Source organism: Mus caroli, unplaced genomic scaffold, assembly GCF_978045245.1.
Source record: "Mus caroli unplaced genomic scaffold, Mus_caroli_1 scaffold_4, whole genome shotgun sequence".
NCBI classification, from domain to species: domain Eukaryota; kingdom Metazoa; phylum Chordata; class Mammalia; order Rodentia; family Muridae; genus Mus; species Mus caroli.
The window spans coordinates 30245375-30271943 of record NW_028227259.1 but is presented as its reverse complement, the minus strand read 5'-3'; the positions used below and the strand labels follow the sequence as shown (position 1 = coordinate 30271943).

Here is a 26569-nt window from a genome sequence, read left to right as displayed (position 1 = left end):
GCTATGTCGCCGGCTCCTACTTTGCTCTTAACCTGCCTCATCGAAGATCAGTTCCCCGCCAACTACCTCAGTAGATGCGGAAGGGGCAGACGAAGGAAACTAACCATTAGCCAGGGTCTGCCAGACTCTGGGCCGGATCGCGTGCTGCCCAACTGCAGTGCTGGCGACAGCTGAAGACCGAACGCTGGATTGTTCAGGTCCCCTTCCGTGCCGAGGCTCCGCCCCCTCGGCGCATGCGCTGTCAGGTGGCCGCACGGGGTGACGGGAGTCCCGCCCAGGACCCGCCCCCTGGCTAGTCCACTGCGGCCATGTGAGGGGAATAGTCTCTCTGTGTCCTCGGTTCTCGGTCGTGAAAACTCGGCCCGGACAAAGCTGCCATGTGCCGTACGAACTATTGTAGACCATCAGCACTGATGCCCGAAGCGGTGGTGTAAGGAGTGCTGTGCGGCGCGCAAGGCGGGAGGGTCCCACATACTCCCCTGCCGAGCTGGTGGGGTGGTACGTGCCTCAGGGCGCGCACGGCTCCCGCGCTCCGGGCCTCGGACGGGCGGGGGCGCGGGTCCGAGTGCAGCTGCGGCTGCGGGCCGGGCTGTGCCGCCGGGCAGTAGGCAGAGCTACGACGCTGGGCGCGGCGGGCCGGGTGACGCGGGGCCGGGCGCCGCCGCGCCGCCGCGATCATGTCGGAGCCGGCGCCCGAAGTTCCAGAGGAGCTATTCCGCGAGGTCAAGTACTACGCGGTGGGCGACATCGACCCGCAGGTACCGCCCGCGCGGGGCCCCTCTGCCGGGCCATTCCCCCCGCACGCCCCCGCCTCGTCGCGCGCGCGCCCTGCAGGACCCCAGGCCGGAGCCGCGGGGCACGCCGGGCAGCGAAGGGCCGCGGGAAGGGCCTCGCGAGCACCGACCTAGCGCGGCCGTCGGCCGAGCATCTTGCGGGGCCCTGCTGAGCGTGTCCCTTGCCAAGGGGCCTGTCCTCCCGGTCCCTGATTTTTCCCTTAGGGTGGATTGTACGGTAGGTATGGAAGGTACCCTTGCTTACACGGTCACCGTGATTCGTGCGTGTGATCGTGGGTCTGGATCCATCCACAGGACAGTGGCTGTGATCATGGTATCTTCAGGACAGTGTCCCAAACATTTCTTTTCTAAACTATGCTTACAGTAGTGTCGCGTTCGGTGTCTGGTAATGTAAGCAAAACGGGTCCTAAGGAAGGAATTGTCCAAGAGCCACTGACTGAGCTTGGCTTTCCAGAGACTCATACTTGTATCCTAGTAACCAAAGTCCGTTGGGTCTTCGGTTGTGTGATCAGTGATTATAGCTGACTTTTTCTAGTACTGATCACTCCACTACTACCACCACATTTCATCTTTTACCCTTTCTTGTTCTTCGTTTTAGGACTTTTGCTCTTATAAGGGCCTTGGACTAAATGTCACTTAAAACCAAGAACACATTGAGCTGCGCTGTTTGCCCAACTATGTGTGAAATCTGAGTGCTTTAAAAAAATCCCCCTTGTAAGCCCTTGTATTCTGAAATAGTGCGTTTTTTAAAAGATTTAGAGCCAGGGCACCCATTCTTTAAGTTTTGTAATACAGATTGAGGAAGCTCACAGGTGGTGAGCACCCCAGTACAGTCTGGGCATCGGGCCTGGTACACGGAGTGCTGTAGAAGAGTGCGCTTGAATACTGAGTCCTACAAATAGAACAGGTGGAGGTGCTGGAGGTGTTGAGTGTTAAACAGATATTGAGTCCAAGAAGTTGTTTGTGTGGAGTGCATGTGCTAGGCATTAAAGGCATTTGTGTGTACTTGGCGTGTGTCCTGACGGTCACTGGGCATAGTTACAGTGTGGCTCCTGTGAGATGGAATTAGTAATGTGCAGTTTGAGAAGGTTTGAGTGTCCTTGCGAATATGGAGAAAAGATGGACAGTGCATTCAGACTTGTTTCTGGAAATTTGTCATGAAAAGAAAGCCCTGGGACCCGAGAAGGTGAGGCCAGGAAGGGCTTGCTGTGTTCATGTTTCTGAGTGATGCGAGGCTAAAGCAGGTGGATGAAGTCTGTGTATGAAGGTAAAGTTACTTGGTCCAGGGAAGCTGGCTCGTGGCTGGGGACTGTCAGTTTTCTGTGCAGTGGGTACAGACCTCTTCGGCTGCTCCAGTTCTGAGATGGTGCTTGCAGACTATTCTAGACTGACTGCATTGCTTTCAGCTCTTCCTTGACTCCGGCCTGCACACCACTGTCAAGTTGTTCTCCTCTGATGCCTGGTGGCTGCCTCGTTGATTCTCAGAGCTTTGACTCCCATCTGCAATAGGCTATCTCTGGAGAGCCACACTCCTCTCTCAATGTGACCAAGAGACTCTCACCAGATCACACAGGACCAAAAGTAGTGTGCCCACACTGAAACCCAGCAGTGCCTCTTCCTCTCTCTGCTTCCAGTCAATCCCTCTGGGAGATGCCCGCATTTCCATTTCGGCTTTTCTGCTGTGCTTACACCTTGTCTAGTTACTGTGTGATTAATTCTATTTCATTCTGTTTGCTGCTGACATTTCTCTAGTGACCTGCCTCTTACAGTAGTGAGAGTGGTCACAGTTGTGTCTTAACAAGTATTCCCATGTTGATGTCCATCTGTAAGATCTGGTGGTGCTATCTACATTTGTGATATCCTTCCCTGACTTAAGGAAAGACTGCTATGCATAGCACTAAAGACTATGCAGACCATGACTTGCTGCAGGCCAGTGTTAAGTAGGATATCATCAGGTAAACAAAGCCCATAAACTTTAGTCACCTGCCTTAACTTTGGGACTTGCTGACCATGGTTGGATCTGAGTTCCCCCACTAGGCCCTACCTTGGTATATATATTTTGTTTGCTGGGCATCTATAAGTTAGGATTCTCCTGGTGGGTCTCTGCTTCTAGAAACTTCCTAACTATAGTGGAACCAGTCCTCAGCCTTTGGGTTGGATACCTGGAACAGGTACTCTATAGAACTCAGCAGGTGCTGGTGTATGCTGTCTGTCTGGAGGGCAGCAGATGGCTATTAACTGGCCACCCCATCTCTGTGACTTAGCCTGTGAATCAGGGTTGCTGCATTTTATTGGCTTTTCCACTCAGGAGAAGGACAGGGTATGTTTTTTATTAAATGTTCCATTATAGTTAATAATAACTTATTTGAACAGTACTTTGTTATTAATTGTCCTGTTGGTTGTTTCCTTAGGTTATTCAGCTCCTTAAAGCTGGGAAAGCCAAGGAAGTCTCCTACAATGCCCTGGCCTCACACATTATTTCAGAGGATGGGGACAACCCAGAGGTGGGAGAAGCCCGTGAGGTCTTTGACTTGCCCGTTGTAAAGGTATGTAGAAACCTGAGCCTCTGCACCGGGGCTTTCTGCCTGGCTTGCTGCAGGCCAGTGTTAAGTAGGATATCATCAGGTAAACAAAGCCCATAAACTTTAGTCACCTGCCTTAACTTTGGGACTTGCTGGCCAGATGGTTCAGTGGGTAAGAACACTGACTGCTCTTCCAAAGGTCCTGAGTTCAAATCCCAGCAACCACATGGTGGCTTACAACCACTTGTAATGAGATCTGACACCCTCTTCTGGTGCGTCTGAAATCAGCTACAGTGTACTTATGTATAATAATAAATAAATCCTTTAAAAAAGAAAAAGAAATTCCTGGGCATTGTGGGAATGCTCCCTCCCTGTCATTTCCTGCCAACTCTTCAGCCCAGGAAACGTATCCTAGGCTTCCTCGCCTTGTCAGATATGCAGTTTACATATTTGGTCCCAGAAGCCTTGTAGAGGTAGCTACTCTTTTCTGATGGCCAGTGGCCCTGATTTTCAGCTGTATAGATGAGGGGAGAGGCCCTTGCCCTGCTAACTGCCCTCATCTCCCATGGTAAGGGTCACTGTGCTAGCTATCCTCCTGTTGGCCATCTGGATTGTTCTTTTGTCTGACTTGTGAGAACTTGGTTGTGGAATACAGGGCTTCAGCTGGTGAACAGTTTGTTCAGCTTTTGTGGGGACTTCATGTAACACATATGTTGCTGTGGCCCTTCTGTTTCCTTAGCTGCTGCCACCACCCTCTTCATACTGTTCAGTGCCAGCATTCAGGTTACCAAGGCTCTACAGTAGCAGATAGGAGTGAGGTGACCTAGTCAGAACAGGTGTTGAGGGCTGTCTGGCTGTTGGATATGGTTTTCCTAGTTTCTGGGGTCTGAAAAAATTGGCAGTCTTACAGTGTTGACCTTTAAAAATGAACCTGACAGGTGGTCTGCCTCAGGAGTCACAGACTACACCATCGAGGACAGTTCCTTTGTAGCAGTAAATATGGTGGTCACATTGCATACCAGCACATGTGTTTTGGTGCTGCCAGCGCAGGCCCACTATGTCTCTGAAAACTGGTGCTCAGCATGGCTCCTGGGCACTTCACCTACTGCTGCTTGCTAAAGCTAAAGCTGGCTATGAGCCAGCAAAGGCTTTTCCTTCAGTTTGCATCTCAGCCTTCTCTTCCTGTGAGCTTGCTTTCTGTTAGCCATTGTTAAAATGATTACACGTCCAATACAGATTTAGAGTAAAAGGTTTGCCTTACAAATGTGTTTTGGAGGATTGGTGAGATGGCTCAGTGGGTAAGAGCACCCAACTGCTCTTCCGAAGGTCCAGAGTTCAAATCCCAGCAACCACATGGTGACTCACAACCATCCGTAACGAAATCTGACTCCCTCTTCTGGGGTGTCTGAAGACAGCGACAGTGTACTTACATATAATAAATAAATAAATAAAATCTTAAAAAACAAAAAACAAAACCCAAAAAAAACCCAAATGTGTTTTGGGGCCTAGGTCACTGTTGCCATACTAAGTATAGTGATAGATTTTAATCACATTTGACCCCAATAATGCAATAAATTATATGTCTTTGTGGCTTTTCTTTGACCGCCCTTGCTCTGAAATAATTACATAGAGATCTGGTATTTTTATTAAAAGACTTCTGACACTATAGCTGGGCAGATACTCATCTATTATAATCCCAAGGCAGCCTACTACCCAGCCATGTGCCCATTACCTGTCATCTGGCTTCTCCTGTTCCATTCATACTCTCATGGTGATCTCTTATGGCCATATCAATCAATCAAAATGTCAATCAATCAATCTCTCTGTCTCTCTGAGGCCCCGCCATGTGTGTGTCTGGTCTCAGTCTCTCTCTGTCTCTGTCTCTGTCGTCTGTCGTCTGTCTGTTTGTCTGTCTCTGGTCTCAGTCTCTGTGTGTGTGGGGGGGGGGAGGCGGGGAGGGCTTCTGGTCTCTCTCTCTTAACCCCCTGACTGGGATTGGAAGTCATACTCTATTCTCTTCCTCTGCCCAGCTATTGGTTGATCAGCACTTTATTAAAATCAATCAGTCTTTACCATCATTGAGACAGCAGATGCTCCAATAATCGTGATAGTGCCAGCATCCAGACTGCAACCAGAAAGGGAGGGAGGGAGAGAGAGGAAGAAAGAGAGAGTACTTGGTTGGCTTGGGCTTTTAAAACCTCAAAGCTTGCCGAGCTGGTGGCACACACTTTTACTCCCAGCACCTGGGAGGCAGAGGCAGGCAGATATCTGAGTTTGAGGCCAGCGGGGTCTATAGAGTGAGTTCTAGAACAGAGAAACCTTGTCTCAAAACAACTAAGAAAAAAATCCCAGCAAAACCTCAAGGCCACACATTTTCTTCAAAAAGGCCACACCCCCAGTCCTTCTCAAATTGTGCCACTTCCTGATGACTAAACATTCAAATATACGAGTCTATAAAGGCCATTCCTAATTCATCCACCAACCTTAGTATTAACGAAGGCTTAGATTTTTCAAACCCTACTTTAGTCATGGCTCTTTAACCCTTCAACATCCCTTATAGCCCATCGACCTTGGTTGGGGAGGGAGATGGCTAATAGGACAAGGGGGACGTGGACCTGTTTAGAAATAGTTCTTTGGGGTCATTCCAATCTTCCTTGTCAGCAGTCCAGTCCACTAGCAAAACACCAAACACAAATCAACAGCAGTGGCGCGATCTGGAAGAAACTGCATGGCTTTGACAATTGTCAAGAAGCAGCCAGAATATCACCAGTTCTTTGGTGTGTTTCTCTCTACAAAGTCAAAATATGTGGAGATGAGAGGAGAAAACGAGGCAAACCAGTGCTAGAGTGTTGTCCGCTGTCTGCTGGGTTATACTTATACTGTGGCAAAGCATCACATGCCTTTCATCAGACAGCTCCCAGAAAAACACCATGTGTCTGTTCTCAGCAAAACATTCTCTCACCAGTTTGCTTTAGCAAAAAAAAAAAAAAAAAAAAAAAAATCCTTTCATGTGATAGCTTTTAGAAGAACAGCACATGACACAACTGAGTCCCCAGTGAAACCAGAGATTCCCACCTTAACTTTTTAAAAAATTATTTTATTATGTATATGAGAGTTTTGCCTGCATGTATGTCTGTAGACCATGTATGTTCCTGGCTCCTATGGAAAGCAGAGGAGAGCTCCTAACTGCTGAGCCTTCTAACCTGTTCGCACTCTGCTTTACCAATATGCCCCTAGCTTTGCATTCCTCTGATGCCTGGAGAGGCTGCCCTTCTCTGCTGGGAATGGATTTGGAAGTGGTCTTTCAGTTGGGGGACCCTACTCAGGGGAACCCTACCCATCCTTTGTGAAGGCTATGTAGGGCTGTGAAGCTGGGTGGATGTGATGTAAAGAAGTATATTTCCAAACTGCTGCTTTCTAAAGCTGCCTGAGAGTTCTTTGGGGGTTCCCATGGCCTCTTTGCAGTGAAGAGAAGAAAAGTGTCACCACTGTCACCCAGTCCAAACATTTCACAGCACATTGTGGAAGCTGTGACAGTCTTGTGCAGACTACATGACAGCCGACAATACTGTTGTAATCTATTAGAGCTTCACAGGTTCCTATGCTTTTCTAGGTGTCCCTTGTGGGAAGAAAGTTTGACCATGAGAGTGTATTCTGAATACAGTCAGCCGCATAGCTTGGTATTGATATGTGATCGAAGTGTTTTCCTCTTGCCTTGCCCAATCTATCACAGGGGATACAGATTTGTACCACCATGCCTGGTCCAGTATAGGTTATTGATGTTGGCTCAGTACCTAGATTTCATTGAAGTTATCAGGATTATCAAAAGTAGGGAGCAGTGTTGGGTAAAGCAAGAAAGTGGAAAAGGGCTTTTTGACAGAGCATCAGGTAAATCCGTTCATGCCTTTCCTGACATCCTAGATAGAGCCAGTCTTCATTCTGTGATAGATTTACTAATCTTGTCATACAGAACATGCTTTAGCCAGGCATGGAATTCTAGTATGGTGACAAATTCAAGACCAGCCTTGGCTATATATCAAGTTTGAGTCTAGCATAGGGTAACTCAGACCCTATTTCAAACCAAAAAAAGAAACAGTTACACATATCACTTGAAAAATGCCATATGGGACACACTCTGGGTCTGAAGGCTGTAAGGTAGATTTGACCATAGTGTCTGTCTTACTGATCAGTATGAGAGCAGAGACTGCACTCTCCCTGTTCACTGTCTGTCTATCTTCTTGCACTATCTCTGCATAGATGTATTTTAATACATAGATGTATTAAAATATATTTTGCTGACTATGTTGCTGCCTCAGTAGTGAGAAATTGAGTATACATGTTTTCATTTGTCCATGTTTCTGGAAGTCAGCTGGCTAAGTGGGGTCCTTAATAAACTTTCAGATTGTTGTTTCTTGAAATAGAGTTATTAGAATAGTAACAAGTGGAATAATTTTTTATTAATTTATTTTTATATATTTTTAAATGTGCTGTAATGTTTTGCTTGCCATGTCTGTGTGAGGGTGTCAGATCCCCAGGAACTGGAGTTATGAGCTACCAAATGGGTGTTTGGAATTGAACCTGAGTTCTCTGGAAGAAAAGCCTGTGATTTTAATATTGAACCATCTCTCCAGCTCCAGTTGTTTTTAAAATTTGATTAGAATTATAAGCTGAGCTAATTTTCCAGGAATATAAAGTACACATAGGTAGCTGTTAGTCTACCTTATAATGAACACAAGTTTGGAATTTGTAAGATTAGAAGAGGTTTTGTTTTTAAGTGGTTTGCACATATTGTGTATTCTTGGTGTTACATAAAACCAAAATCTTGGGGATTTTGTTTATTTCTCTTCTAGGTGGGTGGGGTGAGCAGCAGTAAGAGTGTGGACCTAAACTTACACGTCTGTCAAAATCATAAGGAATGCAGTGGCTGCTTCACTCTGGGCATGGCTGGGGTTGTGGCTTGGGCACATGACCTTTGGTTGCTCATGCTTACAGGCAGGGGTGTCTGTAGTAGGTCACAACAGAGCCTCTTAATTTCCAAAAGCAACTGCTAGTGCGGTCATGTCAGTTTGGTCGCAGATTGTGAATGTGTTTTGATTTGTGTAACTCTTCTCTTTCAGCCTTCCTGGGTGACTCTGTCCGTGCAATGTGGTGCTCTTCTGCCGTATCCTTTTGTGCGATAAGGACGGGGATAGCTGTGGGTTTAAGAAACAGTGAGTTAGTGGGCTCATGAGTTGGGGGTCTGAGGGAAAGCTTGGGTTTAAGATACAGTGAGTTGGTGGGCTCATGAGTGAGGCCAGCCCTTTCCTCTGCACCTCTGCCCCTGCTCTTTCCTATCCTGTATGAAATGGTATGTACCTGGTCCTCGTCATTACCTGCGTCAAAAGCTGTGACTAGCAGTTGTGGCGAGGACCCTGGGTTGCAGCTCTTCTCAGTCTTATGTCTGTTTAGACAAAGATTAGTTTTAGAATTCTAAATCAGGTGAGGAAGTACGAATAACTCCTAGAACATGAGGAGAAAGTTCTGAGTTTGAAGGCATGTATTTGTCTTTTCAGTTAGATCCATGGAAAGTTTATTATTCTACACTTCCTACCCAGCACTTGCTCTGGTGTGAAAATAGAGTGATGAAGACCTTATTCTGGGACTACGGGTTGCAGCTCAGTTATAGAAGGCTATCTTAATTTTGGGTCCTGGGCTCAGTCCCCAGCACTGTATGAAGTGGGCATATTGGTGCATGCTCATAATCCCAACACTTGGGAGGTAGAAGCAAGAAGATCAATAGTTGAAGCTTATCCTTGGCTTCATAAGAGAGAGTTCAAGGCTACTCTGGGCTGTATGAGACCCTGTCTCAAAACAAACCAAAAGCAAACTCACTGCCCTGTGTAGCCTCCTCCTTACCTGTGTCCACCATGTCATATTTTCATGCTCAGGGTCCTGTGTTGTGTCCCAACTGGGCCACTCCTCACCATTGCTGTCTTGCTGGAGGCTTACTGGCTTCTGCTTCACTGTTGGTATGAAGCTTCACTGGAGAGGCTGTCCTAGCAGAGCCTGACTTAGGAAATTACTTCTGCCATCTCGTACCAATGCTGAAGTTGAGGCCGGGGTTTGGGATGGGTACCATCATTCAGCTGCTTTGATACACAGCTGTGCCTGGCAGCTCTTGAATGCACGTACATCTTTCAAGACTGAGCAGAGGGACTCAACTCAGATACAAATGAGACATTACCAAGGGTCTTAGATGTTTAAGCCTTCCTATCAGCAGCTCTTCTTAGAGGATGTAGTTCTGGTTCAGAAATTCTCATTCATTCATTCATTCTTTATAAGCATAGGTTTCAAACAGACAAGCAAACCAACCCTGGGAAGGTGGACCTTTCTAAGATGGAGTCAAGGGTTCTATCCCTGGTGTCTTTTCTGGACCCTTTCTCTCTACCAGTCTTCCTTAGGAAGCTGTAGGTTGATTGAGCTCTTGACTATCTGTCCATAAAGAAGCCTACAGCAACAGAACAAAGGCCCAAGACTGGATGATAGTCAACCTGGGATTTGTTGGTCTCTCCCGCACCCCCTCTTTAGGAGAGAATCTTTGAAGTTAGCCATCAAGGTGAAAGGGCCTCGGGCTAAGTGCTAGATTCTCCATTGATTATAGGCAGGGATAGCCCATGTTTAGGATTTGTCAGTGTACCTGTAAGGGAAGTCTAACCAGTGACTATTGAGTTTGTTTATAACTCACTTATCTCAGGTTCTTTCCACTTGTTTTGAACTCTAGTCTCTCCAGTGTTTTGACGATTCCCTGTCTCTGGGAGACCTGCTCTAAAGACCTGCTCAGCGCCTAAAGGATGGCAGATCACAAAAGGAATACAGCTGAATGTTCTGTTCTAGTCAACCTTAGAACTAGGAAAGATCTTGAGTTTGTTTGTTTTTTTTTGTTTGTTTGTTTTGTTTTGTTTTGTTTTTTAGGAATTCTGGGGCCCTGAGTTGTCCTGCCCAAGGTCAGAGCACACAGACTCTTCTGGCTAGGAAGAAACCCTTTGTGAGAATAGCACAGCCTTGGTGCTGCTTTCTGACATCATCTGCACATTGCTTTCTAGGGTGTGTGTCTGTGTCTCTGTCCCCATATGTCTGTGTGGTGTGTAGTTAGGTAGCTGTTGTGAGTCAGGAACTTCCCTGTGAACACACTGTCCATCTCAGTTAGGATGTAAGTAGAGACTTGATAGTGTGATGTCCTTTACTGAGACTTACTACCTTTCACACTTTGCTTCCATCTGCTCTGCAGTCTCTAGTCATCTTCAGCCTGTCTCACTTTCTAAGAATGAGCGGGAGGGAGTGGCAGAGCCTGCCCTATCGGACAGGCAGGGCTTGTGTTAGTGAAGGTCCAGCTGTGCTCACCTTACTTCATTGCAATCTTAATAACTGTCCGACAGAGTCAATGGTTTCTCTCCAGAGTCCTGTCAGATTTTTTTTGGACTCACTGCCTGTCTTTCTCAGGTAAGCATGGTTATTGTCTATGATGGTTCTGAGCGCTCATGAGCTTGGACCTATGGCCTATTTGTTAATGAGTTCCCTAGAATCCTTGTGCTAAACTGACTCTATTTGATAATCAACTTCCAGCACACTTACCATTGTCTAACTATAAAATATACATACATATGTAATTTAAAGAAATAGCAGATATTTAAAGCTTTAATATGAATAATACTTTAAATGAAATTAGAAGATGAGAAAATTCACTCAGACTTAGTCTAAGGATTTTTAATATAGATGAATAAGAAAAAGGTAATAAAAACCTTAGCAGATAACTCCAAGGAGTGAATTAGTTTATGTTAGCTCATCAAGCCATTAGCTGTAGTTTTTAGTCAGATGAACATTTTAGTAATAAGATAAGAGGTTTTGCTTATTATGCTTGTAACAATGTGTTCAGTCCTGGTGACGATGCAGGCAAAGACAATGTAACTGTCTGAAAGATTTAGCAGTATTGGGGACTGCAGTGCTCCAAGTGTTGAGAAGCTTGGAATGAGGATGGCCATGCACATTATCAGAAACACATGGTGACAGGGAGGTGCTGAAGGCCCTGTCTCATACACTTACACAGTAGTTAGGTAGTTTATGTTTTACACAAGTATGTAAAGTTGAGACATGGTGTTAAGTGGGAAAACTGGATGTGATAGAGATGCACAGTATTACATGAACCAGGGAAAATGGGAAAAGGAGGAACTGAATGTCAATGGTGGTTAATTTTGGGTCCTCAGACAGTGGGCTTTGTTTTAAAGTACACCCTTAGTAGTTGCATCCTGTTCTCCTAACCCCAGCCCAAGCTGTAACACAGCTGACACAAATGAGGGTGGCACTCCTTAGACAAGTGTGCTAACGTGAGTGAGTTAGGGAGAAGGTGCAGTGGTGAGTGCCCCAGCCCCACCTGGAGGGTCATGGCGGTAGTCACTGGTCATCACTGGGACCTGTAATGGCAGGCCTGAGGAGCTGCCCTTCCTCCCTCTCTTCAGGCCTCTAAGAGCAGGGTGCTTGTGAGCTGGAGGGGGCTTGGCCTTTGCCTCCCCTTTCTCCTCAGCCTTGCCCAGATTGGGAAACAGGGATTGTTGGGTTGCCATTGTTAGGTTGTTGGCTAGACTTAACCTTTACCACATGATGTTGCCAATCTGAGGGACCCCTCCTTTGTCCAGGCAATGAGTAAGTAAGTTTATCTGGAGTTACTTAATCTTTTCTGTCTTGTCAATTCTAGACATTCTGTAGAATTGTAAAGGCTTTATTTGTGTTCTGCTCTATCAGTTTGATGCAGATTGTTAAAATTGCACATACTGTTAATTTTTTGATTAGGAATTTGTTGAGATTTGTAAAATTTTCTTTAACCTTTATTTTCTCTTTAATTTTTTTTTTTTAATTTCACTTTATTTTTTTTTTAGTGTTGTGGGTCCCTCCCCCTTATATAAATGTGTATTTCCATGAGGATAGCTGTAACTTTTGGTTAATGTTCAAACTTATAAATGCTGGTGATTCTGGGTATAGGCAGCCTCTACTGTTTTCCATGCCAGAATCTGCTGTATAACCTCTGATTTATAACTAATATCAGAGAAGTGGAAAGTGAGACAATATCATGTCTCCATCTCTGCATAGCACCATGTGGCTACAGCCAGAGCATGCCTATCCATGCACTGAGAGGTGGGTGGTGACATTCTGAAGATCATGACAGGATCATACGTCCTCCAGCAAGTTGAGTAGGAAAAAAAAACACATTTATAAGCAGTAGACCTTCATGGATCTCTGTATCTGTCACACTAGTCACTTACTGAACATAGTTGAAAACCCCAGTGTGCACTGGGGCAGGAGGCGTTAAAGCACTCGGGTATTTATTTATTTATTTATTTATTTATTTTTTGAGATGGGGGTTTCTCTGTGGAGTCTCAAAATTCACTGTGTAGATCAGGCTGTCCTTGAACTCTGAGAGATACCAGCACCACGCCTGACAAAAGCACTCCTTTAAGAAGGAGGAGGGCTGTCTAGCAAGTGTCTACTATACATTGGGAACACTGATATTTTATGGTTGCTAGAAAATGTTAATTTTCTTTAAGCTGTATTAACACATGTACAGTGTGCAGCTCAGGGACTTGGGGCACATGCTAATTGCAGTGTAACTCATCCCTCAGGAAGTAAACAGGCTGCATACAGGCAGACACGTGGAGGAATGTGGTGTGCTGTAACACAAAGTGCAGGTGTGGGGACAACATAGTGAACTGCCCTCAGGGTCAGGACCTGCCCTGCATGGAGATGCCACATGGCTCTGCACCCCTTCAGCAAGAATTGCATGAGCCTGTGCACACACGGCAGGCATAACCACCTGAGCAGAGGCCTGCTATGTTCCAGAGGCCTCTGTCTCTTCTTGTCTGAGTGTTGGGAAGAGCTTGCAATCCCTTCTGGAGTCTTCCAGGGAGAGGTGGGGAGGGGAGGAGGGCTCCTGCCTGCATAAGTCATCTCCTTGGTGCTTGTTGCGAGCTGAGATCTCAGGATCATGCTGAAGGCCTTGAGCCTGATGGAGAATCTGGTCAGATATGCTCAGGTTGAGAAGGCTACAGTTGTATTTCAGCCACATCTCACGACTGTATTAGGTCCTCAGAGGGCAGTCCGCTCAAGGCTCCTATCATGTGAGGAGTGGTAGCTGGCTGGGGTGCCTTCCTTGAGGGTGGAGACTAGAAGAGAGGGTACTCTTTCTGTTGTTGTTTGTTTGTTTGTTTGCTTAGACAGGGCCTCATGTAGTCAAGGCTAACCTCAAGTTTGCTGTGTATCTAAGTGTGGTGTTTTGAATGAGAATAACCTCCATAGGCTCATGTATTAGTATATTTGGCTTGCCAGGGGTTCCTTGGTTGGTGGAATTGTTTGGGGAAAGATTAGGAGGTGGGGTGTGTCCTTTTTGGTGGAGTTGTGTCACTGGGGATGGGTGTTGAGGTTTCAAAAGCCCACACCAGTCTACTCTCTTTCTGCCTTGTGCTTCTGGAGCAGATGTGAGCTCTCAGCTACACTCTTGCCTACCTGCTGCCCTACTATCTACCGTGATGGTCATGGGCCCACCCTGAAAGTGTAAGCAAGTCCCCAATTAAATATATTTTTCTGAAGTCGACTTGATCATGGTATCTCTTCATAGCAGAGGAAAGTAAGTAAGACACCGAAGATAGCCTTGAATTTTTGTCCCCATTCTTAGATGCTGGGGGTTACAGGCGTGTGCCACCACACATAGCTGAGAGCAGTGTCAGTTGGTAGTAAGGAAGCAAGTTTTTTGCTGGTCAAAGGGACCCACATTCTACATTGGGAGGACAATGTGACAAGAAAGCAGATTGATGGATTGTGATCAGTACACATAGTTCTGCTGGCTTGCCAGGGGTTCCATGGAGTGACAACAGGAGGGAAGCTTGGTTCATAGGTGGCTTAGTGTGTTTGTTGACAGTGGTATTTATGTGTGTCTAGGATGGGAGCCAGGCACGCTAAGCTGCCTTGGTTCCATGCTGGAGAGCTGGGGTTAACCTGATACTGGAAGGAGGCAGTAAAGCATTGGAGCCAACATGATTTTGGAAAGATGACTTTTTAAAAAGTATTTTGTCCCATTTAAAGAGATTGCTTTTGAAAATCTGGAAATTACAGAAAAGTATAAAAGTGAAAATAAAAATACTCCCATATCTCTTGACCAGGCAGTGCCAGTAGCTGGTGTGTGGGTATGGAGGCAAGTCTCACAGCTGCAAAGGTCTGAGCTGCTGTGTGGGCGTTTGCAGTACCTCAATTCCAGATGTGCTCTGAGTTGGCAGGAGGGGGTTATCAGAGACAGTGACCCCATTCTCTTGGTGTGTTTGTTGAGGTGTGTTTCTCATTAGAAGCTGGTCCTGTTGGACATGGCCATCCAAGTTGGAAAACTATCTAGATTAGGTTTTACATTCACTTAAATAAAGATTGCAGAGAGAGTCATTGGAGCACTCTTGTCAGATAGTTAAACCTCATTCTGCAAGTACTGCAGGAAGCTGCTAATAGAGTAGGCGCTGGCTTGAAAATGACTTCGGAAAGTTCACGAGTAGTCAGAGTAGTGTGATTCCAACAGCCGCTAGGACGGCTTGCACAAGGTTGGATCCTTGGGGACCACATGCTGCCGTTAGAAGTCAGCTGTTTATTAGTCAGTACTTTAAACAAATACAGAGATAAACTCAGGCTTCTTCAATATCCATAAACCTCAACTTAAATATGTTTATCTAGAAAAGATTCATGTGCCTGTGTAATTCATCCTAAAGTGATTACTGCATTACATTTCTTTCTTTTTTATTACTCAGTTTATTCATTTACATTTCAAATGACATCCTCCTTCCTGGTTACCCCTCCATACCCCACCCCACATCTCCCCTCTACCCCTTCCCTTTGCTTCTGTGAGGGCATTCCTCCATCCACTCACCCATTCCCACCTCACTGCTCTAGCATCCCCCTATGCTACCATAGGACCAAGGGCCTCCCCTCCCACTGGTGTCAGATATGGTTAAGTGTTTCTTTTGCCTTTCAGAATAAATTTCATCCTTTAAAAATTAGTTTGGCCTTTCCCAGAGGTCCTGCCTTAGGCCAGTGTCTAACAGTGGAGTTGGTCCTGGGCTGAAACACTGGGGTGTCAGGTGCCAGTGTTTTATGAGTGTCACTAGGGTTGGTGGCAAGTGCTGTGTCACAGTTGTGGTCCAGTTAGTGTGGGGAGCCTGTGACAGCATTTCTGGCACACGTTAGGCAGGCAGCACTGGCGGCAGGGAGGCGGTGCTGCAGCCTTACATGTCTAGGAACCACAAGGACTGTGGCTTTACTTGCTTCAGGCTTTTGCTATGGAATGTTTGTATTCTTTCTCCTTGGCTCTCCACTCACTGTGTTTTTAGCTTGTAACTTTATCCATGTCAGAAGATTGCTACCAATTTTGAAGGAGTTTTTTGTAATTATGATATAAAAATTTTTATGTTGTTTTTTTTTTGGGGGGGGGGACGGGCGGGGGGAGGCCAGGTATCAAAGCACTCACATGGAAGCCAAAGTACAGTTGTGTGAGGTTGGTTCTCCTGCTTTTATGTGGGCAGGAATTGAACTTGGGTCATCTAGCTCACACAACACGTGCTTTACCATTGAGCCATCTCACCAGCCCCTATAAATATTACTTTGATCTTTGAATATTTTCAGAAATAATGGAAAGTGGACTATCTTTCTGTCCTTTTTAGAATTTTGTGTTGTTTTTGTTATAGACCATAATCCTCTATTCATGCTCTTGGTGTGCAGATGGAATTTAAAAAGATTTATTTTTATTTGTTTGGGTCTTTTGTCTGCATATATCTTGATATTTGTACCACATGTGTGCAATGTCCATGGAGACCAGAAGAGGGTGTTGGATCCCCTGGAATTAGAGTTACAGATGGTTTTGAGCAGCCATGTTGTTGCTGGGAATTGAACCCTGGTTCTCTAGAAGAACAGTGAGTGCTCTAATTGCTGAGCATTTTCTCCGACCATAAATGGGAATTTAAAAAAAAAAAAAACTTGCTGTGCTTAGGATCTTTTGTATGCCCAAGGTCTTGTATATGCAAGGCAAGCTCTTCCCCAGCACTGGGTGGTGCTAATGCTCATGGCAAATGGCTTCTGTTGTGAAGCTGCTGGGAGCAGCAGGGTGGCTGCGGGCTGCTCTTATGTCTCTCACCAGCATCCTCTGGCCAGCTGACAGTGGGAGCCCAGCGATGAGTGTTGTGTGGATACCACCATGTAATAAAGTGGAAATGGAGACACAGCTGCATGTGTGGTGATGCCTTTGTCTCTCATTCTCTGCCAGGTGTCATCTGAAGACAGAAGTGCCCTGTGGGCCTTGGTTACGTTCCACGGGGGCAGTTGCCAGCTAAACCTTAACAAGAAGTGCACACACTTGATTGTTCCAGAGCCAAAGGGGGTAAGCACTGCAAATGTACCATCCTCCTAGGTCACCCATGCACAGGAGTCAAGAGAGCTCTTTGCAATGACTGGAGTCTGTATACAGAAGCTGCTTATATTTGTTTTTGCCATAACAGATGGGAGATTATAAATTACAAATTTAAAAGAGGAAATATATGAGTAGGATGGGTATATTTGCTAGGGTGTAGAGTGGCAGAATTTATAGAATGAATCAGTCTATGGATGGATGGATGGATGGATGACAGGAAAATGGATGGATGGATGGATAGGTAGGTAGTTGATAGATAGATAGATAGATAGATAGATAGATAGATAGGAAAATGGATGGATGGTTAGATAGATGGATAGGTAGACAGGTAAATAGTTACATGGAACAGGCTCCAACAGTGGTAGGCCGTGAGCGGAAGGTCCAAGTATCCAGAAGTTGCTCTGACCACAAGGCTGGATGTCTCAGCTGGTCTTTAATAGACTCTGATTCCAAAGACATAGGCTCTAATGACAGTGAAGGAATGACCTCACTAGCAAGGCAGGGCAAACAAGCAAAAAGCAAAAGCTTCAATGTCCTTATATAGGTTTCCAGATTAAAGGTGTGTCTTCCAGATCAAAGGCATGTGTCTTCTACCTCAAGTGGATTCGCCCACTTCAAACCAAGCCAAAAATAATCTCACAAGTGTGCCTTTTATTTCTGGATTGTACTTCATTCCAGGTGTAGTCAGGTTGACAGTCAAGATAGCCGTCACAGTGGGTTTGTAAGTATTAAGTCTTTGAATTTCAGCTTGAAGTATTTACTTAACTTACTCATGAATTACATGGAAGCAGGAGAGACGGTTCAGTGGTTGGCACATTTGCAGTTCTTCCAGGGAATCTGGGTTTTCACAGAACGTTGGGCAGTCAGCAGGAGGTTGGCAGATTCATACCCTCTGCTACTGATGCTGATATAGCATGGTCTGCTCCAGGCTATGGTGAGTGCTTGCCTCACAGGCTTGAGGCCCTAGGTTCCATCCTCAGCAATGTGGAGGGAAAAAAGTCAAAAACAAAGGTCCTAGCATTCTAGTGTGCATATCAGAATAGGAGGATGTTCATGGGCAGGTGAGGAGCGAAGGCATTTGGAGTCTTTCTGGGACACTGCAATGCTGTTTGCTCTCCTGATGTGTACATATGTTTAGAGCAAAGCAGTTGGAACCAACTCACTGGTTAGCTGTGGCCTTTGCCATTGTGATCTCAGCCCTGCCCATTTTCCTTTGCTTAGTTGTTACTTTGCTTGAGACAGGATCTCACTGTGTGGCCTTGGCTGGCCTAAGCCTCATTATTTCGAGAAACTTTTTTCCTATGAAAGATAACTGACCCACCAAGGATCAGTATCCCCATCTCCTAAAACTTGTATGCAAAGGAGTTCAAGTCTTTTTGTCTTGCTTTTTCATTGTATAGCCCTGGCTGTCCTGGAACTTTTGTAGACCACATACACTAGCCTTGAACTCAGAGATCTGCCTGCATCTATCTCCCAAGCGCTAGGTTTAAAGGTGTGTATATCACTCATACCTGGCTAGGAATTCAGATCTTTTAACCCCCCTGTAAAACTTGCTTACACAAAATACCTGCTGAATTTCCAGTACTTGATGCCCTAAAGGGACCTATCCCATTCCTCTTTCCTTCATTTCTCTTGAGCCAGTTGGGGGTAGACTGAGGTTAAATCTCTGCCAGTGAGGAATAACTATTTTACAGAGCCTTGCCTTCTTGAGGCATGGAAGCATTCTTCCAGCCTGCCATGTCCCTGCCCAGCTGGTGGAGTCCTCATCCCAGCATAAACTGCAGCCGTGGCTGCCCGGGGCTTCTGAAGAGGGATGGGGATGCTAGTTGAGGCCCTATGCATTGTCAGAGAGAAGCAAAGGGATGTAACTTGACTGCACAGTACTTACACACTGTTTTTTAAAGAGACACTTTTATTATTTATGATTCTTCAAGAAGCTTCCCAGAGGCAGGCCCCTACCTCTTACTTTCTTGGCCCTCACTACCTGCTGTGTCTGTCTGCCCTCCTCACTAGGCAGATGCTAGTCACAGCCTACATATGAGGTATTCCCAGATCCTGCTCCTGCCAGGTCTTCTCTAACCTTTTTTGTAGCTATAAGAAAAGACTGGCAAAATCAGCTTAAGGGAGAAACTTTGTCATGGGAGGGAAGTCACAGTGGCAAAGTCACAGTGGCAGGAGCTACTCACATTCTGTGCACAAGTCAGAAGAGAGGAGCACTTGAACGCACACATCAGCACTGCTCAGCTTGTCCTCCCCAGTGTACTGTCAAGGATCCTCTGTTTGGGCATCATCCTGCCCGCTATCAATAGTCTTCTCATATAGGTTAATTATAATCAAGATAATTTCTTACAGAGGTGCCCAGATGCCTGCCTCCTAGGAGCCAAATTGGCACTTAATACTAATATCATACCCTGTTACTTAGTGTTGGTTTTAAGTTGTATTCTTACTGTATGTTTAACTTCTTGGGGGTAGGAGGAGGGCAGCCACACCCTTCTGACCATTCCTAATGCATTGACCTGAAGGCACTTGCCCACAGTTCCCTTAGTGAGTGTCAAGACTGTCTTGGACTGCCAGCTCGGCAAAAAGCATTAATGTGTATAAATAGAGATTTCAGCTCTTTGCTTTATTATTTTCCATAAGATTTCTAGTTCTCTGTATGTACTTGAAATGTTACCTATAAAAGTTGACTTAAACCAACTCTTGTAAGCTTCCTACTTGAGTCAAGGCCCCTTCTTGTGGTGCCTCTTACAGCTCTAGCTCACAGGTACAGGAGTGGGCTTTTCCTCTGGGTAGCATGGCAGGCACATCAGCAGCTCTGTATCTGTAGCCCTCTTAACGCAAATGCATGATTATAGGAAAAGAGCAAAAGCGTCATTTAGTATGTTATGTTTCATTCCTAGGAGAAATACGAGCGTGCTGTGAAAAGAACAAGTATTAAGATTGTCACCCCTGACTGGGTCCTGGACTGTGTGTCTGAGAAGAGGAGGAAGGATGAAGCTTTTTACCATCCACGCCTGATCATCTATGAGGAGGAAGAAGAGGAGGAGGAAGAGGGAGACAACGAGGAGCAGGACTCTCAGAACGAGGGCAGCACTGAGAAGTCCAGTGTGGCCAGCTCTGCAGCGGCCTCCCCTGCTGAGCAGCCGTGCTCTCCCAAGCCCAGGGCTGAGGTGTCCAAAGGAGAGTTGATGTTTGATGACTCTTCTGACTCATCCCCTGAAAAGCAGGAGCGCAGCTTGAACTGGGCCCCTGCTGAAGCCCCACCACTCAACACAGCCCAGCGCAGGCTGCCTCAGGGAAAAGGGCCAGGACTCATTAACCTGTGTGCCAATGTCCCACCTGTGCCAGGGGACATTCTGCCTCCTGACATGCGGGGTAACTTGATGGCCCCTGGACAAAACCTCCAGAGTTCTGAGCGGTCAGAAATACTAGGGACCTGGAGCCCAGCTGTTCGGACGTTGCGAAACATTACAAACAATGCTGATATCCAGCAGATCAACCGGCCATCCAATGTTGCACATGTAAGTCTTGGGAATCTGAAAGCTACCTTAAAGAGTGGGATTTTATGGCCCTTCAGATGAGGTGACTTATAAGTCCCATTTTTGTGTGAATTTCTTTACATTCATGTTAAACAGGCATATGTCACATGGTAACATTTGGGCCAGCAGGGAACCAAATACCTGCTATCCATTACATAAGGCCTTATGGCCCTTTATTCTCCCAGGAGTGAACTTAGTGGGTTTCCTAAAGACCCATGTCTTTGTATGTTGCCCCTATTGATACTTATTATTATGTATTTCAGTGTTAAAGTCACACTGATAGCAGGAAGAATCTTATGAGGGAGGTGATGTCAGTCAGGCTTGAATGGCAGGTGTGGAGAGGACCAAGGTCAGAGTTCTAGGTGAAGCCCAAAGTGGGCAAGGATTTGCTGTCCTCTGAGAACATGAGATGTTGCCTGGGTGGTGTGAGAACTCCAGGGGCTTTGTTATGTGGTCACGGGGAAGGAAGTGTGCACTTCCTTCCTGGGACACTTCATGGAGATGGAGCAGCAGTGAGCTGGAGTTTGGCAGGTGTTATATGAAGACTTAGGAAGGTGAGAGGGGAAGGAAATAGGAAAGGTCCATAAGAGGCTGGAACATGGTGCTGGAGTGGATCCTGGTGAGCGGGCAGAGATTGCACTGCAGTAGAGACTTGAAAGAGCTGCAGGTGTGAGGACTAAAGACCCTTTGGGGTGGTGCCGAGGGAAGATGGTGTGGGCAGGGAGGGAAGTGGGGCCAACAGCACACACTGCTCTCTACTTTTAGAGCAGATGAGACTATGCACGGGTAGAAGAGAACAAGAGAAGAGTCCAGGGTCATGGTGGGAATGCTGGGAACAGCCAGGCATCGGCAGTCAACTCTTCCCATTCAAGAACTGCTGTCTGGTGGCTTCTTTGCTCTGGAAGGGGGTTGTTTGTTTTTTCCTTTTAAAGATGTATTTATTTTACGTATTTTCATGTATGTGGGTACACGTCGCTGTCTTCAGACACACCAGAAGAGGTCATCCAATCCCCATTACCGATGGTTGTGAGCTACCATGTGGCTGCTGGGAATTGAACTCAGGACCTCTCTTAACCGTTGAGCCATCTCTCCAGCCCTGTTCTTTTTTTTTTTTTCCTTTAATGGTTTTCAAGTGTGGTAACAACCTGAGGCAGGACCCAGTGCAATTTAAGGTGGACATAGAGAACTGTGAATGGCCTGGGTGATAATCATTTTGCCAGGCTGGAGAGATGATTCAGTGGTTAAGGTATTGGCTGCTCTTCCAGAGGTCCTGAGTTCAATCCCCAGCAACCACATGGTGGCTCACAACCATATGTAATAGCTTCTGTTGGTTAAAGATGCTTAAAACCTTGTCTGTAGGGTTAATGTGAATGCTGATGGTTGGGATTCTAGAGACAGTGGAGGGGACAGATCCACGCCACTCCAGGCATTCTTAGGTGTTGGGAAGAAAACAGTCAGTTGCTAAGGCAGGGTAGAGATAGGGGGTTATCCAGGTCTGAAGAGAATGGGGGGACTGCCGGATGATTGACTCAGAGACTGGAAGGCAGTACTACTAGGTGTGACCATTACTACGTTAGGGTGGCAACCACAACTTTAACGTGACGTGGGAAATGAGGGAGCTCACAGTGGAGAGAGGGAAGACGAGGGGTAGCTAGATCCCTGTGGAGAGAATGGCAGACAGGAAAGTAGACAGACAGATCCTAGACCATGCCCTTTGGAGGTGTCAAATGTGTATAGTTGACTGACAGGCACATTCTACATTGGTCAAAATCAATTGTAAAATTTGATATATTTGCCCAGATTCCAAGATTCACCCTACAGGCTGGACTTTAGGCTTTTTTTGGTGGTGATTGTGTGGTGAGAACTGGCCATGTTGGGCCTGGAGTTGGCTGTGTGGTCAAGAGGATGTATGGCATGCTCTTGCCGAGTTCCTGCCTTTGATTCCCAGCACTTATGTGCCCCTTACGGCCATTGTAACTCCAGTCCCATGTTATCTACCACCCTCTTTTACTCTCAACAGTCACTGTGTGCATGCTATATAGGCACACATGCCAGCAAAACAACCATTTTCATAATAACCAAACAAAAAACTGGCCTAGTGTACAGAAACTGTAGCACCTTTAGGAATGAAGCCTCTGGTAGCCCAAGGTTCCACAGCCTGTTTGACTGTCTCTGTTCCCTCCCAGATGTCAAGTGACTGTTGACAAGCCAGATTTGTGCCTTTGTGACTGAGCACAGCATTTCACTGTGTCTGGGAAGCTGTGGAGTTGAGGGGGCCTCAGAGCTGACATAGCAGGCATGTCTGCTTGTGAGGAAGCATGCTTGGGGGTAGGGGCTACTGGACTTCACAGAAGGTGGGTATTCCAGCCTGAGTTTGAAGGGTATACCACCCTGCCTTCCTGAATATAAGTGTCCAGGAGGCAGGAGCCATGTGGCCCCACAGCCACAAAGAGGCTGGGTCTTGGAGAGCAGTGAAGGACAGCAGGAAGGGTGTTGGAAAGTTAATAGGCCTAGTGGCAGTTTGAAAGATATATTGGTCAGTAGGCTGGATGGAGGCAGAGAGGACGGACATTTCTGGCCTCAGGTCTTGAGAGAGGGCAACAGCACCTGGAGGAGAGATTAGAAGGTGAGCAAGCTCTCGGGAGCAGACTTGGGCTGCACAGGTGGATTTATATTCTGGTGGAACTCCGGAGGTAGTGTTTAAAAGAGGGGAGTTGAGAGTTGCTGCTGTAGGTAGCATGGCTACATGGCCAGTCCCTGGGACTCTTCTTCTCCCTTGGGTCCCTCAGGTTGCTTTGTTCTCAGTTTGGGGCAGATGAGATAGGAGGGAGGATGCTTGTCTCCACCACTGTTGTTAGTGGCTGTCCTTGCCTGGCCAGGTTCTCCTGACTTCCTATTGTTTCTTCTTGTGCACTGTTTCTTCTATGGTACGGTAACATTTCAGCCTTTGCTTCTAAGCTGAGGGCAGGGACATGTCTGCCCTTCTTTTTGTTTTTGTTTTTTTTTTTGAGGCAGAGTTTCTCACACAGCTCTTGCTGTACTAGAACTCTCTCTGTAGACCAGGGTGGCCTCGAGCTCAGCGCTACACCTGCCTCTGCCTTCCAGGTACACTACCACTGCTGGCTTCCTTCCATCATTTTACCATATGACTTCCTCACAAAGTCTGCTGCATTCTACTGATCTCTCACAACCAGAAGTTGGTCCAGAGGGCCTGCCTGGCTGCAGATTCTCCCATGCTTGCCCTGGCAGCAGCTCCTGTGTTGCGAGACATCTCTTCAGGGTCCTTGTGCGGAGGACACTAGTGTGGCAGATGGCTGCTTTGCCTATTCATGTGACAGGCCATCTCTGCAACTGTCCCATCTGTTGCCTCTTGTTTGAGGAAGGAGAGTCAACAGCTGTAATGATTTCTCAGGAAGCCGTCCATTCTAAGTACTGTTTTTGGTACTGCCTATGTTTGCATACAAAACAAAAGCAAAAAGAGACTGCTTTCATGAACCTTATTCTTTTTTTATAGGTTTTTTTTTTAAGATTTATTTATTTATTATATGTAAATACACTGTGACTGTCTTCAGACACACCAGAAGAGGGTGTCAGATCTTGTTACCGGTGGTTGTGAGCCACCATATGGTTGCTGGGATTTGAACTCATGACCTTCAGAAGAGCAGTCGGTGCTTTTACCCGTTGAGCCATCTCACCAGCCCATGAACCTTATTCTTATTTTTTGAGATTTTAATGTAATTACATCATTTTCCATTTTCCTTCCTCCAAACCCTCTCACATCCCCCTGTCCTCTTTAAATTCATGACTTCTTTTCCATTCATTGTTGTTAACATCTGTGTGTGCACACCTAAATAGATATAACCTGCTTAGTCTGTATGCTGTTTGTATGTTTGCATGTTTAAGACCTGACCATTTGGTATGGGATAACCAGTGGCTCTGCTTTTCCCTGGGGAAGACTACTGCTCTCAGCTTTCCTTGGTTGCCTGTAGTTTTTTGTGTAGGGTTGAGACTTCGTGAGCTTGATAATATTTTCTGTATCATTCCAGTTTTAATATATGTGCTGCTAAAGTGAACATTATTCATTTTTTAAAAATCTTTGCATGTAGGTGCATGTTTATACACGTGTGTGGATGTGCTTGTACTACAGCGTTTATATGGAAGTCAGAGCAAGACGTTAAGTGTCAGGTCCTGTCTTCCTGTTTGGCACAGAGTCTTGTTCACTGCTATGTGCTGGTCTGTGTGACCAAGAGCTTCCTTATATCTCTAGTCTTTGCCTCCCTTCTCCCTGTAAGAGCATTGAGATTGAATGTTCATGTACTCTTGTGCCTGCCTCTTATGTGGGTTCTGGAGGTCAGAGCTCTGGTTGTCAGACTGGCATGCATACTCCCCAACACCTTCCTCCTCTTCTTCTTTCTCCTCCTCCTCCTCCTCCTCCTCATCATCATCATCATCATCATTACAGCAAGAAAAATAATAATTATCTTGTGTAGCTCAGGCTAGCCCTGAACTCCCTTTGTAGCCAGGGGTGACCGTGAACTCATTATGCTTGGTCCTCCATTTTCCAAGTCTTGGAATTACAAGTCTATACCATCAAGCCCAGCTATCATTTGCCTTTAAGTACACCTTTAGCTAGAATCCCTCCATCCCTTTTCTATGTTACATCCACTGCCCAGGACAAGGTGCAGTGCAAGAGGAACAGGTGTAGCTGTGGCCTGAGTTGCTTTGGTGGTAATAGTGGATCCCCTGCCTCATCTGAGTAGAGGTAACTCCTAGAAGCAGGAAGACATAGAACATGGCTCCACCTGTGGAGAGACCTGAGCCAAAGCTGCCACTTTCTACTGCACCCTAGTCAGTCAGAAGCAGAGCAGGATAGGGAGGAGGGAATTGCTGGGGAGATTGCCTCATTCCTTGTAGCCCAGGCTGCTCTGGCCCACACAAGACCAAATACTGCCACTTGTTTATTTTGTTATTCTGTCCCTGTTCTCTAAGATGCAGCAGCTCTGTGAGTCAGTGCCCCCAGTGTGTGTATGTGTGGGGTGGAAGGTGGAGGGGGTGGGAGGTAGGGATTGGGTTTGTCTCTGTACAGTGGGTTCCAGGGCTTGAACTCAGGTTGTTAGGCTTGGGTAGCAAGCACTCTACCTGGGAACATCTCCTGTGTTTGTTAGTCTATTTTCTGTTTTATAATTGGGTGTCCTGCTCTCTGGATGTTGAATACAAAGTATACATGTGAGAGCAGTGTGGTGTTGCTGTCTGGTCTCCATTTTGTAACAGTTTGGCATATCAGCCACATGAATGCACTGTCACTGTTACTCGCTTAGGAGCCTGTAGTGCCTCTCAGCAAGCAACTTGGCCCTCTTTTTGTTTTCTAGATCTTACAATCCCTTTCAGCACCCACAAAAAGCCTAGAGCAGCAGGTGGCCCGTGGCCAGCAGGGACACCCCAATGCCAGTGCTGTGCTGTTTGGCCAGGCTAAAGGTGCTCCCGAGACACACATGTTGCAGCAGCACCACCCTCCCCAGCAGCCTCAGCAGCAGCACCCAGCCCTGCACCTCCAGCCCCAGATCATGCAGCTCCAGCAGCAGCAGCAGCAGCAGCAGCAGCAGCAGCAGCAGCCCCAGCCCTACCCCCAGCCTCCATCACATCAGTTCCCGCAGCAAGTCCATCAGCATCAGTTCTCTCAGCAGCAGCTCCAGTTTCCACAGCAACCATTACACCCTCAGCAGCAGTTGCATCGCCCTCAACAGCAGCTGCAGCCATTTCAGCAGCAGCATGCCCTGCAACAGCAGATCCAGCAGTTGCAGCAGCAGCAGCTCCAGCATCACCAGTTAGCACAGCTCCAGCAACAGCAGCAACAGCAGCACAACCTTCTCCAGCAGCAGCAACAACAGCAGCAGCTCCAACGCTTGCAGCAGCAGCAGCAGATGCAGAATCAAGCAGCACACTTGAGCCAAGCGTCCCAGGCACTACAGCACCAGGTTCTACCCCAGCAGCCCCTGCAGCTGTCCCTGCAGCCCCCACCTCAGCAACAGCAGCAGCAGCAGCAGCTTTTTGGACATGACCCAGCAGTGGAGAGTTAGTACTGGTTCCTATTTTCTCACAAGTTACAAGCTTGCATAAGAGCATGGCGCCTATCAAGTAACTATGGCTCATGGAGTGAATCTCATACCTGTTGAACAGGCATTACGAGATAATTATGGCTCTTTGTTTTTGCACACACTGCAGTGAGGACCAGTGTTCACAGAGTATGAAGGC

The 26569-nt window shown here is 46.5% G+C and overlaps 1 protein-coding gene across 1 annotated transcript in view; it reads left to right on the top strand.

Annotated features, from left to right (window-relative positions):
* Positions 1–301: 301 nt before the first annotated feature.
* Paxip1 (PAX interacting protein 1) overlaps positions 302–26569 on the top strand; it is a 50657-nt gene continuing 24389 nt past the window's right edge. Inside the window, exons 1-7 of the mRNA XM_085836547.1 lie at positions 302–758; positions 3206–3340; positions 8434–8477; positions 10732–10795; positions 16635–16748; positions 19679–20299; positions 25687–26389. Of these exons, the coding sequence (XP_085692673.1) occupies positions 678–758; positions 3206–3340; positions 8434–8477; positions 10732–10795; positions 16635–16748; positions 19679–20299; positions 25687–26389 (1762 nt within the window). The 5' untranslated portion in view covers positions 302–677. The remainder of the gene's footprint in view (positions 759–3205; positions 3341–8433; positions 8478–10731; positions 10796–16634; positions 16749–19678; positions 20300–25686; positions 26390–26569) is intronic.